Source organism: Condylura cristata, unplaced genomic scaffold (assembly GCF_000260355.1).
Source record: "Condylura cristata isolate star-nosed mole 26May11 unplaced genomic scaffold, ConCri1.0 scaffold00022, whole genome shotgun sequence".
In the NCBI taxonomy this organism is placed as follows: domain Eukaryota; kingdom Metazoa; phylum Chordata; class Mammalia; order Eulipotyphla; family Talpidae; genus Condylura; species Condylura cristata.
In genome coordinates this window covers 23,082,256-23,098,817 of record NW_004567123.1, presented here as the reverse complement: position 1 = coordinate 23,098,817, position 16,562 = coordinate 23,082,256, and the positions used below count along the sequence as shown (strand labels likewise).

General features: G+C 58.1%; 1 protein-coding gene across 1 annotated transcript; it reads left to right on the top strand.

Annotated features, from left to right (window-relative positions):
- The first annotated feature begins 4,422 nt into the window (after positions 1-4,422).
- ADAM33 (ADAM metallopeptidase domain 33) lies at positions 4,423-15,961 on the top strand. Its single transcript, XM_012728072.1, has 22 exons — positions 4,423-4,509; positions 6,485-6,561; positions 8,550-8,626; positions 8,959-9,037; positions 9,211-9,287; positions 9,367-9,556; positions 9,796-9,861; positions 9,932-10,003; positions 10,378-10,544; positions 10,638-10,722; positions 10,841-10,983; positions 11,468-11,645; positions 11,755-11,844; positions 12,025-12,220; positions 12,353-12,461; positions 12,550-12,739; positions 12,833-12,910; positions 12,987-13,095; positions 13,183-13,333; positions 14,160-14,299; positions 14,395-14,447; positions 14,695-15,961. Exons 1-20 carry the CDS (start codon positions 4,494-4,496, stop codon positions 14,251-14,253), a joined length of 2,244 nt encoding a protein of 747 aa, XP_012583526.1. The 5' UTR covers positions 4,423-4,493; the 3' UTR covers positions 14,254-14,299; positions 14,395-14,447; positions 14,695-15,961.
- The last annotated feature ends 601 nt before the right edge of the window (positions 15,962-16,562 follow it).

Sequence of the window (16,562 nt, the reverse complement as noted above, 5' to 3'; positions counted from 1 at the left end):
AACTGCTTTCTAATCCTCAAAGAGACTTGGTATTAGAAAGATTAAAAAGAGACCAAATACACAGACTTCAACATGAAAGAATTTTGTTTTTTTCTCCCACACTAGTCTGGGTATATCATAGTGGTTTAAGGTGTTGTGCCTTTGGAAGTTTCAATCTTATTTTTCTCTACTCCTAAAATGTTGCCTTGTGTGTGAGGTTCGTGATGACCCCACTGTGCCCATATTCTTTCTGGCAAGAAGAGGGAAGAGTGGAAGTAGAAGGCACACCCATGTCCATTGTGAATACAACCTGGAAATTTCCAGTCATTTCTACTCACTTCCCATTGGCAAGAATTTAGTCACATGACACTGCAAGCTGTAAGGAATGCTGGGAAATGTAGTTTTTATTTTACTTTCTGAGGACTCCCAACTATGGACTCATTGACTCTTGTCACTGATAGGCAAGCTGGCTGCCAGCAGGCCACATTCAGTCTCAGCGCACATCTGTTGAAGGCTGGGGTATGTCCCTGGCCATTCTGGCCATGGGCTTTCTAGAAGGGATAGCCCTTCTCACACATAAGGCTGAGCCAGTCAAGGAGGCTTGCTGTCCCTTGGGAGAGTGTGTGCCTGCTTCCCTGAGCAGGAACCTTGTGCCAGATCTGACTTCTGGAAAGAGAGGTGTACCAGTCACCAGTCCCACCCCCTGGGTGGAGGTGCAACAACAGACAAATCCTCACCAGTCTTTGCCAGGCCTTGTATTGTGCTTTATTCATGGTCTCTCTCCTCTTCCTCTTCAGGATGGTTTTCTTTTCCATGGTTAGGATTTGTGTCTTTGTGATTTCCCCTTTCTTGGCATCCACGTTCTCTCTTGGAATCTCCCAATTGTGCACCCTGTTTATGATGGATGGTGGGTCTCTCCACACCCCCACCCCTGCCATTCTTCACCAAATCCTTCCCAAATGAGAGAAGAATAACAAAATGGCTCTGGGGAGCGATGGGATGCTTTCTCTGTGCTCCTGGTTCACTGTGCAGGAGGATCGGGGAACTCTACCCTGGAGAGGTGACTTCTGCTCTGTGCGACCCTGTTAAGTCAACCACAGGGAGAGGGTGTTGTGCCAGCAAGCACAGGGGAGGTTCACTATCGATTTGGGCAAATGGATAAAGAGAGTCCAAGAGGCCTCGGTGGGTTTTTCAGATGTTAGTCCTCTCTCAGGGAACCAGGCACCCACATACACGGGTACACCAGGCAGGGGAGGTGGGCAGGCAAGCTCACCAATCTTTTACACTGTTTCTCTGGGCTCTCTCTGGTGTCCTCTCTCTCTCTTTCTCTCTTCACCTCATGGTCTTGTCTCTTCTGTAGTCACACGGCAGTAGCCACTGCCACTGCTCTTATCTCCGCCTGGTGAGGATTTGTCTGTTGTCACACCTCCCCCCTGAGGGTGGGACTGGTGACTGCGCACACCCATGCTCCAGGTGTCTACAATGAGGGACATCACCCCACGCCCACGCTCCCAAGAGCCTTCTGCAAAACACTATCAAGGCCACAGGGGATAGCTACAGAGGCTAGCAGTGTAAAAGGCTGACTAATTCATTTATCCAACAGAGGAACTGAAGCCTCCTCACAGTGGCTGCACTGGAGTCCCCCGCTTGACTGAGCCATCATGGTCTGTGTTAGGTCTGGCTCCCCACGATGAGACTTCAAGTGCTACCAACTGAAGAATCAAGGATATGCTTTTAGGGGACACTACAAAGGAAGGAAGCTAAGGACACATACACATGCTTGTCCCTAGCAGCAGTTTTTCTAACATCTCAAAACTAGGAGACACAGCAACTGCGGACTTGATGGAAAAGGAAGGAGGTTAACTCACACATTAGAATACTACCCAGCAATGACTATAAATAAGCTGAAGTCACACGCAACAGGCTGGATACATTTCTTACAGTGGGAAAAATATTTGTAACTCATCCTCCAGAGACAAGGTTAACATCCCTTGTTTATAGAAAGTTCCTTCAAATTCTTAAGAGAACAGCTAGCAACTCAATAGAAAAGTGGGCTGTAGATATGAACAGGGAAAAGGAAATCCAGCGTTAGAATAAACATTCAACCACACCCATAAGAAAAATGCAAATGAAAACTATACTTTCACTTTCAGAGGAGCAAATATCACAAAGTTGGATCACACCTAACTGTGCTGATCACACTGTGGAAAAACAAGCACTCGTTTTGTCCCAACATTGCTGGCATAACTATAAATGGGCACCAAATTGAAGGGCAGTTGACCCAAATCACAAACATACATCCTTTAACCAGTGGCCCTTTTTGTAAAAATTCATCTCATACATAGGCTCGTCAAGAGTCCCAATTTAGTACTGTTTGTAGTGGCAAAGGGACTGGATAATACCTACATGCCCTAAAGGAAACTATATGAACAAGTGGTAACGTTCCACTACACAAAATGCTGTGCCTTCACTACAGTGGCTAAAATTTAAAACTGACAATGCTAAATGTTCACAAAGCTGTAGGAGAATGGGACCTCTCACACATGGCCGGTGGGAATGGAAAACAGTACAACCACTTTAAAAAATAGTTTGAGTAATTAAATATGCCCTTACCACATGCCCTGCTGTTCTCCTTTCAGGAATTTATAGAGGATGAAAATATTTGTCAACACAAGGACTCCCAGAGTCCTTGCAATTCTGCAGCAGCTGTATTTAAAAGAGCCCCAGACTAGAAAAGACCCAAAAAGCCTAACTGGGGACTAGAGATACAATGAAAGCACAAACTGTTGTTCCTTCATACCAAGAAATACTACAGGGGAACATATCACCCAAACATGAAACAATGTGGACAACTCTCAAAATCATAAAGCTGGAAGGAAGCCAGGTACAAAAGTACATGCGTTCTGATTCTATTTACATGAAGATCTAGAACAGGCAGAGCTTACTATTAGTCAGAAAGCAGCGGTTGCCTCCTGTTGGGAGAAAGGTTTGACTAGGCAGAGGGTGGTATCCTGGAAGTGATGGACATGCTATTTCTGGACTGTGGTGGTGATTTCACCTCACTCTAAACACACTTCAAGAGGTGTGTTTCATTGTATGTAAGTGACACCTTAATGAAGCTGGCTGTAAAACACAAAGTAATAATATTAACAATCATAAGACTCATGATGATGAAAAACTCTAAATGTACTATATGAAGGTCACTAAAGTGTCATAAATGGAAAAATGTACCAACAACAAACAAAGGAGCAGAAAAATGTTAAGAGAAAAAAATATCCGTCTGTATTGGCATAGTATTGGACTTGTGGATGTATAAAATACACTAAAAGCCTATACAAGAAGCTAATAATAGTAGCTCTCTGTTGGGGAATATGGCCTGAGAGAATGGAGACAGAAGAGAGAATGTTTTATTCTATGTGGTGAAATTCGAATGAAGCACCTGAGTTGCCCAGGCTGCTGGAACTCTTGCTCAGTTGCAGAGTGAACAGCTCCGGCATTGCAATAGCCATTCACCAGTCGCCATGAGAATTTACTACTTAGTACACAAACAAATCTTTAAAGCAAGAACCAGATGTCGCTGAGGCAGAAAGGATTCCCCCACATCTGGGGTTCTGGCTTTTCAATTCTCCCCCAGGCCACTGTCAAGGACAAAGGACGCCCCCATCCACCCACCCACGCTCCAGCCACAGGCCCGTCTGCGCCTCACCTTCGCAGGGCGCGGCGCCCAGAGAACTGCCACTTCCCCTCGCTGCTCCCCGCACCTACCGCGCGCGGCCCGCAGGCAGGGACCCGCCGCCAGGGAGGCCCCGCGAGGGCGCGGTCGCATCTACCTAGTCTTGCCTTCTCCTGGGCACCCAGCGCCAGCAGAGGCTCCACCTCAATTTCCGTCCTCCTCTGGGACCACGGAGCTGGGCGCTCCCGGGCTGACCCGAGGAGCAACAGGTGGTCCGCTAGCCTTGACCTTTGTCCCTCCCCTTCCCTTCTCCGCCACTGCCCTCAAGGCCGGTCCAGGGCATTCCCGCCCCATTTCCATGGTCCTTCCCCACGACTAGGGGGCACTCTGAGACCTAAGGGGCGCGATGGCGCGGGCCGGTTCCCCAGGGGGCTGCAGAGATTCCCGCCCCCGCCGCGCCCCGCCCAGCTGGCTCTACCCTTAGATGGACGCTCGCGTCTGGCTCCCAAAAGGCGCGCAAGGTCGCGTACCGCCGCCGGGGTGCGACCCGGTGGGCTGCGGTTCTGGCGCGAGCGGACAGGGGCGACGCGGGGATCGCGGCGCCGCGCGGACGGGTCGGGGGGCGGCGGCCCGGCTGCTCCGCGCGAGGATCGGGCTCAGATCCCGAGATCCCGCCCGGGCCCCGATCCCGAGTGGGTCGGGCCAAGATCCCCTCAGGGCGGAGTCGGTAGCCTGCAGCGGCAACTTGGAGGCGGAGGAGCGCACAGCTATGGGCCGGGGGTCTCGGAGCGCGCCTGGCTCTTGCACTTTGCTGCTCCTGCTGCTGCAGCTACCTTGGCCGATGCAGACATTTCCAGGTGAGGACTTGGGTCGGCGCGTTGCTAAAGGCTGGGAGGCCATGGCCAGGACTTGGAGGTCTGCCACTCCAAGGACTGTGTGTCCTGGAGGGCTGGGGAGGGTCTCTGTGGGCCTGCCTGGCATTTTGCCTAGCTGCCACTAAGCCACTGGCCAAGGCAGTAGCCTTCTCCCTGAGCAACTACCCAGCCGCTCAGTACCACCTGTCTAGTTTCCAACTGCACCACCCCCAGGCCCCATCAGAGGTGTGACCTGTCCTGTGCTTCCACTGGCCCCCTGGAATGGCCTGGCTGTGGCTGCTACATTCAGATAGCACCGCGCTCACCCCTCTCCCCAGGGCCTGGGGGCAGTGTGTGTATTGTTTATATGATTGCCTTGTTTGGTTAGGTAGAAGGGCAGCTTCAAACAGAAGGTGCCTGTTAGGCAGAGGGAAGGTTGCAGCACCCTAATTTCTCTCCCTACCCTCTCCAAACCCTCTGGATGGTGCTGGTGTCCACAGCCTCTCCAAGCAGGCGGAGGGACCCAGGAGGCCTGTATATCAGCGCCTGGCCAGGGCAGAAGGAGGGCCCCGGGGGAGGGAGGAGGGTCTGGGCAGCTTGGGTGGGCTGTCCCAGCTGTGTTCTGGGGCCCCCATGGAAGGAGACAACTGCCCAGGCATTCTCCTAAGGCTGGGTCACAGGAGAGGGATATGTGTTCCCCAACACCAGGCTGACTGCCCACTCCCACCCACCTGGAATCTTTCCCTGCCTCCCCCTTGTCTAGAGCACGTGGCCATCTTGGGTACCAACCCACACCTTCATGTGCACACATGCACACCCTCGCCTCCACCCTTGGAGGCCTGAGGCCAGCAAGGCCTGGACCTCCACACCCAGTTTTGTCCTTTCTGGGTGGAGACACCTGCCCCTCCCCTGGAGGCACTCACATCCTACCCTCGCTGACCCTTCAGCCTCCATTCCAAGGTTATGGGCCCCCACCCATACCCCACCCTCATCTACCTGGTGGCAATTTGCTCATCTAGCCTGGGAGGGTTTCTTGGAGGAAGGGAGCTCCAGGACGTCCTGCTACTTCTGGTCTTTGATGGTGAGGTCTGGGGGAGGAGGTGGAGCAAGAGGAAGGAGTTGGGGTGGCCCAGCAGGAGCTGAGCCAGTTCCTCAGGCATCCATGCTGCCTGGCCAGGACTGGGGGCAGGGCTGGGTGGGGGTTGGGGCGCTGTCAGCTCTGGGGGCTGGGCTTGCCCGGCACTGAGGCCCTAGGGGTGGGAGGGCTGCCTGTGGGCTGGGCCTCCAGGGGCCTGGGCCCTTGAGGCATGTGTGGTGAGTTGCTGGGCCCACTGGGAGGGGGGGCAGGGAGCATTCCAGGGGAGCATTCCAGTTGCCTTCTGAGTAATGTTTGGCTCTGGTTTTCCCCTTCTGGAGCCCCTTTAGGCAGACCCGGCCTGGGAGCATGCAGGCTCGGCCCCCAGGCCCCTCCAGGAAGGCAGGAGGAGGGGGCAGCTGGGTCTTGGTCCTTGGAAGCCTGCATCCAGAATGAAGCCCCCATGGGGAGTTCTGGGCAAGGTGTCCCTCCCTAGACAACATCTGGCTGTTGTTTTTCTCAGTGGAGAGATACAGTCATCCTCTGCTCACAGAGTATTCACTCTAAAGACATCTGCTGCCCAGTCTAAAAATACCCCAGGCCTCCTCCTTCCCTCTCCTCGGCTCTGGGGACCTTGGACTCTTCCTTGTGACCTCTGACCCAAGCCCTTGCCCTTGGCAAGCTCAGCCGGGACTCCCATGTGCTCAGCTAAGCTGTCTGTTCCAAGTCTCTGTCTCTCTTTTGCCACCTTCCTGGCTGCTTCTCAGTTCCAAGGATGCCCCAAGGGTACCCACTTTCTCGGGGCTAAATCTTCAAGTGTTGAAAATGGAGTCTCCCCTCTTCTTGCTGATGTCTTCTCACCTGTCCCTCTGTGTTCCCCCCTATGCTTTGTCCTCACCCCAGGAAACACCCCTGGAGAGCCAGCCACCCTTCACTGGGTCCTGGATGGACGGCCCTCAAGCACGGTTCCCCTGGAGCTGGTCAGTGCCTCATCCTGCCCTTTGCAGGAGCCCTGGATCTCGGAGCCCCATGAACCCCACCCTCCATCCCCCCACCCGCAAAGGGTTGGCTGGGCGGGGAGCTTGCACATGGAAGGCATTTTCAGGCTTCCTCCCCCCACTGCCTCCTCCCTCTTCCCTGCTTCCCCACCCCAGGCAGAGGTGGGGCTAAAGTTGACAGGACCTAAAACTTTTCGGGAACATCTTTGAGTACCAAAATATCTTCCTTCTGCCAAGTTTACTGGAGAATGTGATCCTGATCCTGTCAACACATCGCTGTTGTCTGTAAGACCCTGACCTTGCAGCACTTGAACTCCAGCCTCACTGGCTCAGCAGGTCCACTTCTGGCCAGGGGGCAGTGGTCAATCTCCTGTTCCTCACCAGATGCAGGCCCACCCGCCCCATTTTGCTTCTCCAGGACACTCTGCCCCAGGCTCCTCCAAACACCCATCCACCACATACTTCGAGACCATTCCACCATCTATATAAGTCACACCGGGTGCTATAAACCAGGGTACCAGCAGCCACGCTCATTCCAAAGAGGGGCAAACTGAAGCCCAGAGAGGCTGGGGAATTGCCCAAGGTCACACAGCTCTTTAGTTTGGAAGCCTGAAACTTGCTAAGTTCCCCAAATCATTGGCCCATAATCCTCAAACCTAGCGAGCCTCCTCCACCCTGAATTGTCAAGCAAGAGAAGACCTGTCATCCAAGGTAACAGGGAAGACATTCTGCCATGATGGCTGGGGCTCCGCAGGCCTGGCCTTCGGGCCTTACCGCCCCACTCAGGTGGTCAAGCATGGCTCTGCCCAGGGTTTTGAGATGGCTCATCAGGAGATCACCAGCAGAAGGGAGAGCTGGCACACAGTGGTGTCACTCTCTCCCTTCAGGCCTGACCTGGGTTGTGACCAGGAAGGAATCCCCGAGTGCTTTGCCCACTTATGGGAAAGTCAGCCCATGGGAAGTCTGCCAAGTTGGGGACAGCAGAATCCCCAGAGGCATGAAACATCCACATTTCGGGTCAGGTTGATGTACATGGCAAGAGGCAGGTTTACCAAGAGGACAAGAAGGGGGGACAGCAGGGGCCGTGGAGGGCTGAGCTGTGGGTGCGAGTGGGGCAGGAGGCAGCTTTTCCCTCAGTGCTTTATTTCTCCGATGAAGCAAGTGACATGCATGGCCACCCCTGACTCGGATCCCCATGCCTGGGCTCAGCCTAGAGCATTGTGGGATGTAAGGGACAAACCAGGAAGGGTGGGGGAGCCAGCGTTCTGAAGAGACAGCTGCTGTCCAGGGCTCCTGGGCCAGCTCCAGCTCCGGGCCCCGGCGGGGCTGAGTGGACGAGAGGGGCGAGAGCGTGTTCCCACAGGACAGAGGAGGCAGAGCGGGGGGACAGCGGGCTGGCCCTGCCTGTCCTCTGACACCTAGCTGTAACGTCTGTTTTCTTCTTGGCGTGGGACGGGAAGGGGAGGGGTGATTCATGTCACCTCACGGGCTCAGTGTAGCAGGTGTGGGGTGGCCTGCTGGAGGCCAGGGGAAAATTGGGGAGGCACTTGGAGAGTCAAGGCGGAGGAGTGAAGTCTGGATTCTGCAGGGAGCTGTGAGCTAGACAAAGAAGCCCTCAGACACCTGTGACAGTGTCCCCACAATGTCTTAGGCCCTCCCTGGCCCTGCTTAGGGGAAAGCTTCTGGGTAGAAAAGAGGCGGGAGCCGGGAGGAAGGGCCAGCCAGCCTGGGTAAGGCCTGACACTTGCTGGCGCTCTCCCCTACCATGGGAAGACGTGGCGTGTACCTGGCGGGCTGCTAAGTGATGGTCTTGCCCCCACGCTTACCATGATGACCGGGGAGCCTGCTGCCCAGCCATGACCGTGATGGCTGGGCAGACCTCAGACCTCACCAGCCAGCTCCACCTCACCTGCTCTCTGGCAGGCTGGAGGCCCGATGCCCCTGGTCTCAGCCTGGCACTCTGCGCCTAGGTCTCAAAGCCGGACGCAGGCCTGGTGGCCGTGGAGGCCGAAGGTCAGCTGCTGCTTCTTGAACTGGAGAAGAACCAGTGAGTACCCGGCCAGGGAAGCACACCGCCTCTCTCTCAGGGTGGGCATCCATGCTGCGGGCTAGTGGATGGGAGGAGGCCCCAGACAGTGAAGGTCAGGAGAATCCCACCCCCTTCCCACATCTAAGCCAGCTCTTTGCACCCTTCGCCCTTCTCCTCCTGACCCAAGCTCTTTCTGAACTGAGCAATAGACAGTCATGCCTATCTCCTCCCTAAGAGACACTTTGGGTGAGTCTTAAGTGCCAGCCTGAGTCTCCCTCAGGGAGAAGGCAGCGGGAGAGACCCGCTGGCGGCAGGGCTGGTTAGGTGATCCCTACACTGCACCCCCTCAGCAGGCTGCTGGCGCCGGGGTACACAGAGACCCACTTCCGCTCGGATGGGCAGCCAGTGGTCCTGGTGCCCGACCACACGGTGAGACACCTCAGGGGCTCTAAGGACAGGGTGAGGGGCGCTGTGGAATGCACCCCCGAGGGAACCCCCATGCCTCCTTTTCCTAAGCTGAGACAGGAGGCAGCCCCAATCACCCTCCTTGCCCCTCTCAATTCAACCCTGTTTGAAATCTGCGCTGGGTCCCTTGTCTCCAGGATCACTGTTACTACCATGGGCGCGTGAGGGGCTTCCCCGACTCCAGGGTGGTCCTCAACACCTGCTCCGGCATGAGGTGAGTCGTTGGGGTAGGGGGCTGGGCCTGAGATCTGGGAGAGCGCCCCCTTACACCCCTCTACACCTCTGCACCCTAGTGGCCTGATCTCACTCAGCGGCAGCGATAGCTATTATCTGCATCCCTGGCCAGCTGGAAACGCCACGGTCTTCTCCACCCACAAGATCTTCCGAACACAGCAGCTGTTCAGCTGGAAAGGGGCCTGTGGCCACAGGCATCCCCGGGGCCAAGAGGACAGAACCAGCCTTTCTCATGCCCCCCACATCAGGGTCAGGGGCACATGCAGGGGTGGCGGTGGGGATGGGGTACCATAGCCCTCCAAATCAGCAGAGACAGGAATGCACAGGCCCCAGTTGATACCTCCTGTCCTGATGTTTTTATTTGGAGGATGAAGAAACAAATTCTAGCAAACATTTTAAGTTAATTTTCTTTTGTCTGGGAATCGAGTTAGAGACGAGGGCTCGAGCCCAGCAACCTGACACTCAGGGTCACCATTGCCTCACCCCAGGAGAGGCGAGGGGCCCGCAGGAGCCTGAGCTACCTGGAGCTGTACATAGTGGCTGACCACACCCTGGTGAGAGGAGACCCGGCGGGCCCGGGCGCAGGGTGGGACCTGCTCAGCCCTCAAGTTCCCGCCTTTCCAGTTCTTGGCCCAGCACCGCAATCTGAACCGCACCAAACAGCGTCTTCTGGAGGTGGCCAACTACGTGGATCAGGTCGGGGAAAGAGCCCTCGGGGAGAGACAGGGGCTGAGGCTTGCAGCTCCTGTGGGATGTGAAGGATGTGGGGTCCGCGGGGGACCCTGGCCCATGGCTGCCTCGCCGGGCTCTGCTCCTTGGGGAACCTTCTGGTCCCCAGAGGTTCGGGTGCAGTGCACACCTGCGGGGTGGCCAAACCCAGGGTGGCGGTGATGAATGTGGGGAGCGGGTGGGAGGCCAGCAGGGGGTTCCCGCACACTGGGGGGCCGGGTGTTGGGGTGGGTGGGGGTGGTGGGGGTACGTGTGTGAAGAGGAGCACCAGTCCATCCCCTGGGAGGAGCAGTCATGGGAGGGGCCTCTGCCTGGCTTCATCCCAGCCCACCTGCCCTCAGATTCTTAGGACTCTGGACATTCAAGTAGCCCTGGCCGGCCTGGAAGTGTGGACAGAGGAGGACCAGAGCCGAGTCTCACCGGACGCAAACGACACGCTCTGGGCTTTCTTGCAGTGGCGCCAGGAGCTGTGGATACGGAGGCCCCACGACTCCGCACAGCTGCTCACGTGGGTGTCCCCAGCCCTCCCGGGTCTACAGCTGGGTAGCCGCGCCCCTCCTCCCCCGCCACCCCCCCCAGTGATGTTGTGCTTGGTCTTCAGGGGCCAACGCTTCACGGGCGCCACTGTGGGCCTGGCCCCCGTAGAGGGCATGTGCCACCTGCAGAGCTCTGGAGGGGTGAGCATGGTGAGCTCAGTCCCCACTAGAGGATGGGGGAGGGGGAGAGGCGGGAGTGGGGGTGGGGAGAGATGCCGGCTGGGGACCGCGTGGCACGCAGCCCGGTGACCGTCTCCACACCCTCTAGGACCACTCGGAGCTTCCCATGGGTGCTGCTGCCACCATGGCCCACGAGATAGGCCACAGTCTCGGCCTCAGCCACGACCCCGACGGCTGCTGCTCAGAGGTCCGGGCGGAGCAGGGGGGCTGCGTCATGGCAGCAGCCACCGGGTATGGAGCCACGGAGCTGGTGGGGGATGCGGAGAGAGTTCCAGTTGACCCGTGGGCTTTCCTCAGCTGCGTTTTTGGGGCGACCTGGTTACCCCTTCTGTAAAATGAGGGTGGTGATAATTACTCATGGGTCTTAAGTGGAGGTAACACAGGCCAAGTGGATTCTCAAGAGCAGGACGATTATTGTTGGAACAACCTGTGGACGTACTCCAACCCCAGGCGCAGCCGCACCGGGTCGGGATTCGACTTTGGGGCCCCGGGCTGCTCCCAGAGTGGCCGCCTCCAGCCGCGGGCCCGCAGGGAACCCTGGCCGGTGGCTGCCTCGTGGGGCTCTGCCCCTCTGGAACCTTCCGGTCCCCGGAGGCTCAGGGGCGCGCGCGCGGTGGCCAAACCCGGGGTGGCGGTGATGACGGTGGGGGAGGGGGGATGAGAGGCCAGCGGGGGCCGGGGGGGTTCCCCACGTTGGACTCCCTCCCCGCCGCAGGCACCCGTTCCCGCGCGCGTTCAGCGCCTGCAGCCGCCGCCAGCTGCGCGCCTTCTTCCGCAAGGGGGGCGGCGCGTGCCTCGCCAACACGCCCGCGTCGGGGCTGCTCCGGCCGCCCGCGCGCTGCGGCAACGGCTTCGTGGAGGAGGGAGAGCAGTGCGACTGCGGCGCGGGCCAGGTCAGCCGGCCTCGCGGGCGCTGGGCACCAAAGCCGGGCTCTGCGGGTCCTCTGCCCCGAGCGCGGCGCCGCGCCCTCACCCGGCTCTTCCTCGTCTTTCGCGCTCCAGCAGTGCCCGGACCCCTGTTGCTTCGCCCACAACTGCTCGCTGCGTGCGGGGGTTCAGTGCACCCAAGGGGACTGCTGCGCGCGCTGCCTGGTGAGCACAGGGTAGAGCCGGGACGAGGGTTGGGGAGCTCTGGGGGCCTGTGGGTCTAGGTTGACTGGCGCCCTCAGGTACCCCTGCGGGTGCTGGCTCTGCCCGGTCCGCGGCTCCCTGCCTACCTGCCTCTGTACATTCTCTTCCTGTGCCTCTGTCGCCGGCCCTGCACCTGCCAAGCTGAAACCCGCGGGCACACCGTGCCGCGTAGCTGCGGGAGACTGCGACCTCCCGGAGTTCTGCACCGGCACTTCGCCCTATTGTCCCCCGGATATTTATCTACTAGACGGCTCTCCTTGTGCCGACGGCCGAGGCAACTGCTGGGATGGCGCCTGTCCTACCCTCGAGCAGCAGTGCCAGCAGCTCTGGGGGCCCGGTGAGCTCTTGCCTCCAGTTCCCATCCCTGGACCGGGCATTTTCCTATGGGGAGGGGGGGTAGGTAGGAGGGGAGTGCACCTAGTGGGGCAGGTGCCTGCTGAGTGCCCCAGCCCTGCCCATTCTCCTGTAGGCTCGCACCCAGCGCCAGAGGTCTGCTTCCAGGTGGTGAACTCTGCTGGAGATGCCCAGGGGAACTGCGGCCAGGACAGCAAGGGCGGCTTCCTGCCTTGTGCACAGAGGTGGGAGTGGAGTCGGGGGCACCGAGAGTGGGAGAGGGCTGGACCCGGCCCCCCTAAGCTGTTTGACCACTCTCCACTTGGTGCCCAGAGATGCACAGTGTGGGAAGCTGCAGTGCCAGGGTGGGGAGCAGAGCCCACTTTGGCCATACGCAGTGGCGCAGGATTCCACCGTCAGCCTAGGCAGCCTGGAGGTGACCTGCAGGAGCGCCAGGAGCGCCCAGCTGGACCTGCCTGACCTGGGTGCGGTACAGCCGGGCACCCAATGTGGACCTAGAATGGTGAGCCCTGCCCACTTGCCCCTCAGTCCCACTTGAGTCCCGGAGGCCCGAGCCTCGCTGCCCCTCACTGCCCAGGGCACATCCTGCCCACAGGTGTGTCAGGAGAGGCGCTGTCGGAACAGCACCTTCCCGGAGCTGAAGCGCTGCCTGCATGCCTGTCACGGCCACGGGGTGAGTGAGCTGCACGGTGTGGGGGCAGGGCGACCTGGGCATGCCGCCGGGATGGACTGTCCTCTCCTCTCTGCAGGTCTGCAATAGTAACCTGAACTGCCACTGCGCTCCCGGCTGGGCTCCACCCTCCTGTGACAAGCCAGGGTTCGGAGGCAGTGTGGACAGCGGCCCCATGCAGCCTGAGCGTACGGAAAGAGGGGAGCGGAAAGCACCAGGGGGCGAGGCAGGGTGGAGCACCCGCCCGGGACTCAGCCCCATCCTGCCCTCCACAGACGGCGACACCTTCCTGCTGGTGGCTGTGACCCTCAGTTTCCTGCTGCCTCTGCTCCCCGGGTTTGGCCTTGCCTGGTGCTGCTGCCGGCAACTGGGGTCCCAGCCCCAGCAATGCCTCTGGGGCTCAAGGAGGGCCCCTGCATGCGGCGGGTAGGTTGTGAGGACCCAGGGTCCTGCTCCTCCGTGCTCTGTCGGGTCTGGGCAGCTGGGCAGGGTTTCTGGCCCTACTCCCAAGTGCAGAAGCAGCGGATAGAGCCTTGCAGGAGCCCCAGGGCTTCCTAGTGAAGCCAGGTGTGGGGCCTTGAGGGCCTGCTCCCTCTCCCCTCTCTGCCTCGGCCCTGCTGTCCTTGTCTCGCACCTGGAGGCTGCCTCACCCTTGCCTTGCCTGTTTCTCTACCCGCTCACTGGACAGTCCCTGCTCTGCTGTGGCTCCAGACGAGGCATAAGCCATACCCCACATCCCCACATCTTAGCTCTGGTCAGGCTAAGAGAGGGGGCGTTGAGGCTGGAGATGAGGACAAAGGGCAGCCAGACAGCCAGGTCCCAGGTGACAGTTTGGGCCCTGACACATCAAGTGATGTCGCAGCATTGGGTAGAGCTGGGAGTGGCAGCGTGGAGTGGCAGCAGGTCACCGCCAGGGGCGTCCCGGGCAGTGAAGACTTTAGAAGAGATTAAAGGAAGTGGCAAGACTCTGGGAGATGGGGCGCAAGAGGCCAGACATGGCTTTGAGTTTTGGGGGCAGCGGGGTCACCCAGTGGCCGGCGAGCAGGCACAGCGGCCACAGGAGGGGGTTTGGGAGCTGAGTGGTGCCAACATCTGGAAGGTGCCATGCTGAGGTGGGGTCGGAGTCTGAGGGAAATGGAGGACATCTAGTGGGGAGAGAGCGGAGAGGAGCGGGAGAGCCTGACTTGCAGAAGGAACTGGTGCCCTGCTCAGGGTCACCGCCCCAGTTGCCTCCATTTTGTCCACTTCGCAGCCCCAAAGATGACCCACGCAGAGAGCACGCCCCAGGCAGCATTCACCCCATGGAGCTGAACCCCATAGCTGCTGGACAGCCGTGGCTGCTGTGAGTGGGCCACCGGGGCTGAGGGGCTCTGTCCTTCTGCCTCCTTCCAGGTGGGCTCACTCAGCTATAGCCCCTGTGCATGATGGCCCCCCCAGACTCCCTACCCGCTGTGTTCACGCATCTGTCCTCTACCATTGTCCCCCAGAACCCCAGAACCATGAGATGCCCATGTCCTGTAGCCCTGCCTGTACACCCAAGGTAGGTGGGGACCCAGATGGGGGGCTTCTCTCTGCTATCACTCACTTCTCAGCTCACTGTCCCCATTATGGAAATTAGATAACTCCTCAGAGAGGCTGCTGTCACCTCCAGCAGAGGTTGGGGCAGGGGAGGGGAAATCGTGGCTCTCCCATCACCGGCCCTCACTGCAGGGGGATCAGTCTCTCCCACATGGCTTGCAATCTAGTCCCAGTCCTCAGGGGTGACCCCTCTTCTTCTTCATTCTCAGCAGGTCAAGAAGCCCAAGATCCTGTTTCTGGAGAGAGGTGGCTTCTCAGACAAGGGGACTTAAAGATAGGTGGCTACTGACAGTCTTTCCCAGAACTTGAATCTCCAGTCTTTCCCAGAACTTGAGGCTAAACCAGCTGGTCTCCTGAGCAAGTTCTTCTGGGAACTGAGCTTTGTGGGGCCCCTCCAGGACAACAGAGCCACATCAGCACTGGCACCGTGCAGTCCTGTCCTCTCCGGCTGGGTGATCCTGCTGGGACGCCCTCCAGCCCCAAGTCTGTCAGTAAGGAGCAGAGGTCCTGCAGTCATGAGGGCCAGGGGAGGCTGTTCGCGTTGGGGTGCCCCTACCTGGGGAGACTGGGCTTCGCTGCCACTGCTCTGAGTCTCCAGACTCAGCTCTGCCGAGGGCAGTGAGGCTGAGCCAGCACTTGGACTCTGGGGACCTTCCTTTCTATCTCCTGCCCTGGCCTACTTCCTCAGCTCCAACCCCACTCCTTGACCTCCACCTAAGGTTTGTGGAGAGGTGTGGGATCTGCTGCAACCCCCTTGCTCTGGACTCAACCTCCCTCCATACAGTGGGAGGGGAAGAGGGAGCCATTGTAGAAAGGACACTAAAGTGCAAGTCAGAAGACAGACATGTTGGCCTTGAGTTTCTGAGTTTTTCTGCCTGTAGATTCAGCCCCATAGGGATCCCTGAGGGTCACAGTGGGGGTTGGCGGGTGGAGCCCCGGAACCAGCTAGGGTCCCCAGGACACAGTGCTCTGGTGCCATTGTGTTATCTGTCCTGTGTCCCGTGGACCTTCTCAGGAGCCTCTCCTTCCCTTGCCCTGCTCCATGCAAGGTCGCTGAGGGGCCTTTAGCGTCAGCCCTCTGTAACTTCATAAAAAAACCAACCTTGGATTTAGTAGCTTTAAACCACTACTTGTGTGAACTGGCACATTAGGCTGAATTCAGCTGATGGTTCGTTTGGTCCCAGCTCAGGTCACCTGTGTGTTTGCCGCCAGCTAGTGGTCAGCTGGGCAGTTCTGCTCCTGGGCTTGGCTGGTTATTTTTGGGGTGATGGGGACAGAGGGGGCTCGTGTCTCTTTCCATCAGGGCAGCCCAGACTGCTTCGCTTGGCAGCTGGGGAGGGCTCTGAGAGAGCAAGGTAGGGTGAGGGAGGCATTCACCTAGGGCCCAATGTCATCGAGAGAAGTAATACTCTAATGGAATATTTAAAAAGATTAAAATTGGGCCCTCCCTGGTGGCGCAGAGGGTTAAAGCACAGCACTAAGAAGCAAAAGCCACTTGCACATGAGTTCAATCCCCGCCTGCCCCGGAGGTGACCACATGGCGCGGCAGACCTCTCCTGACCCGCCCACTGCTCCCCTCAGCAGTGTACTTCGATCTGCCTGTTCTGCTCCCCACTCTGTCTCTGGTGAAGCCTCTCACCGCCACTGAGCCTCTGACTTGTACCCCACTTCTGTATGTGCAAATAAATAAATCTTTAAAAAAAAAAATTTAGAAAAAAGCAGCCCCTCCTTCTTAAATTCTTCCAAGCAATTGAAGAGGAAGGAACACTTGAATTTCACAGCATTCCCTGATAACAAAGTCAGATAAGGATTATAACAATAAAGCTTCAGGTCAATGTCCCTGGTCAATACAGATGTAAAAATTCTTGGGGTCTCCTTGATAATGAAAGAGGTTAAGATGCAGCACTATGAAGCTATCTGCAGCCACTGCAGCAGGAGTTGTATCCCCAGCCGGCCAGGGAGCTGAACCACTTGGCACAACAGACCTCCTGACCTGCCCGCTGCTCCCCTCAGCAGTGTGTTTCAGTCAATCTGCCTGTTCTGTTTCCCACTCTGTTGCCTCTCATTCCCCCGACCT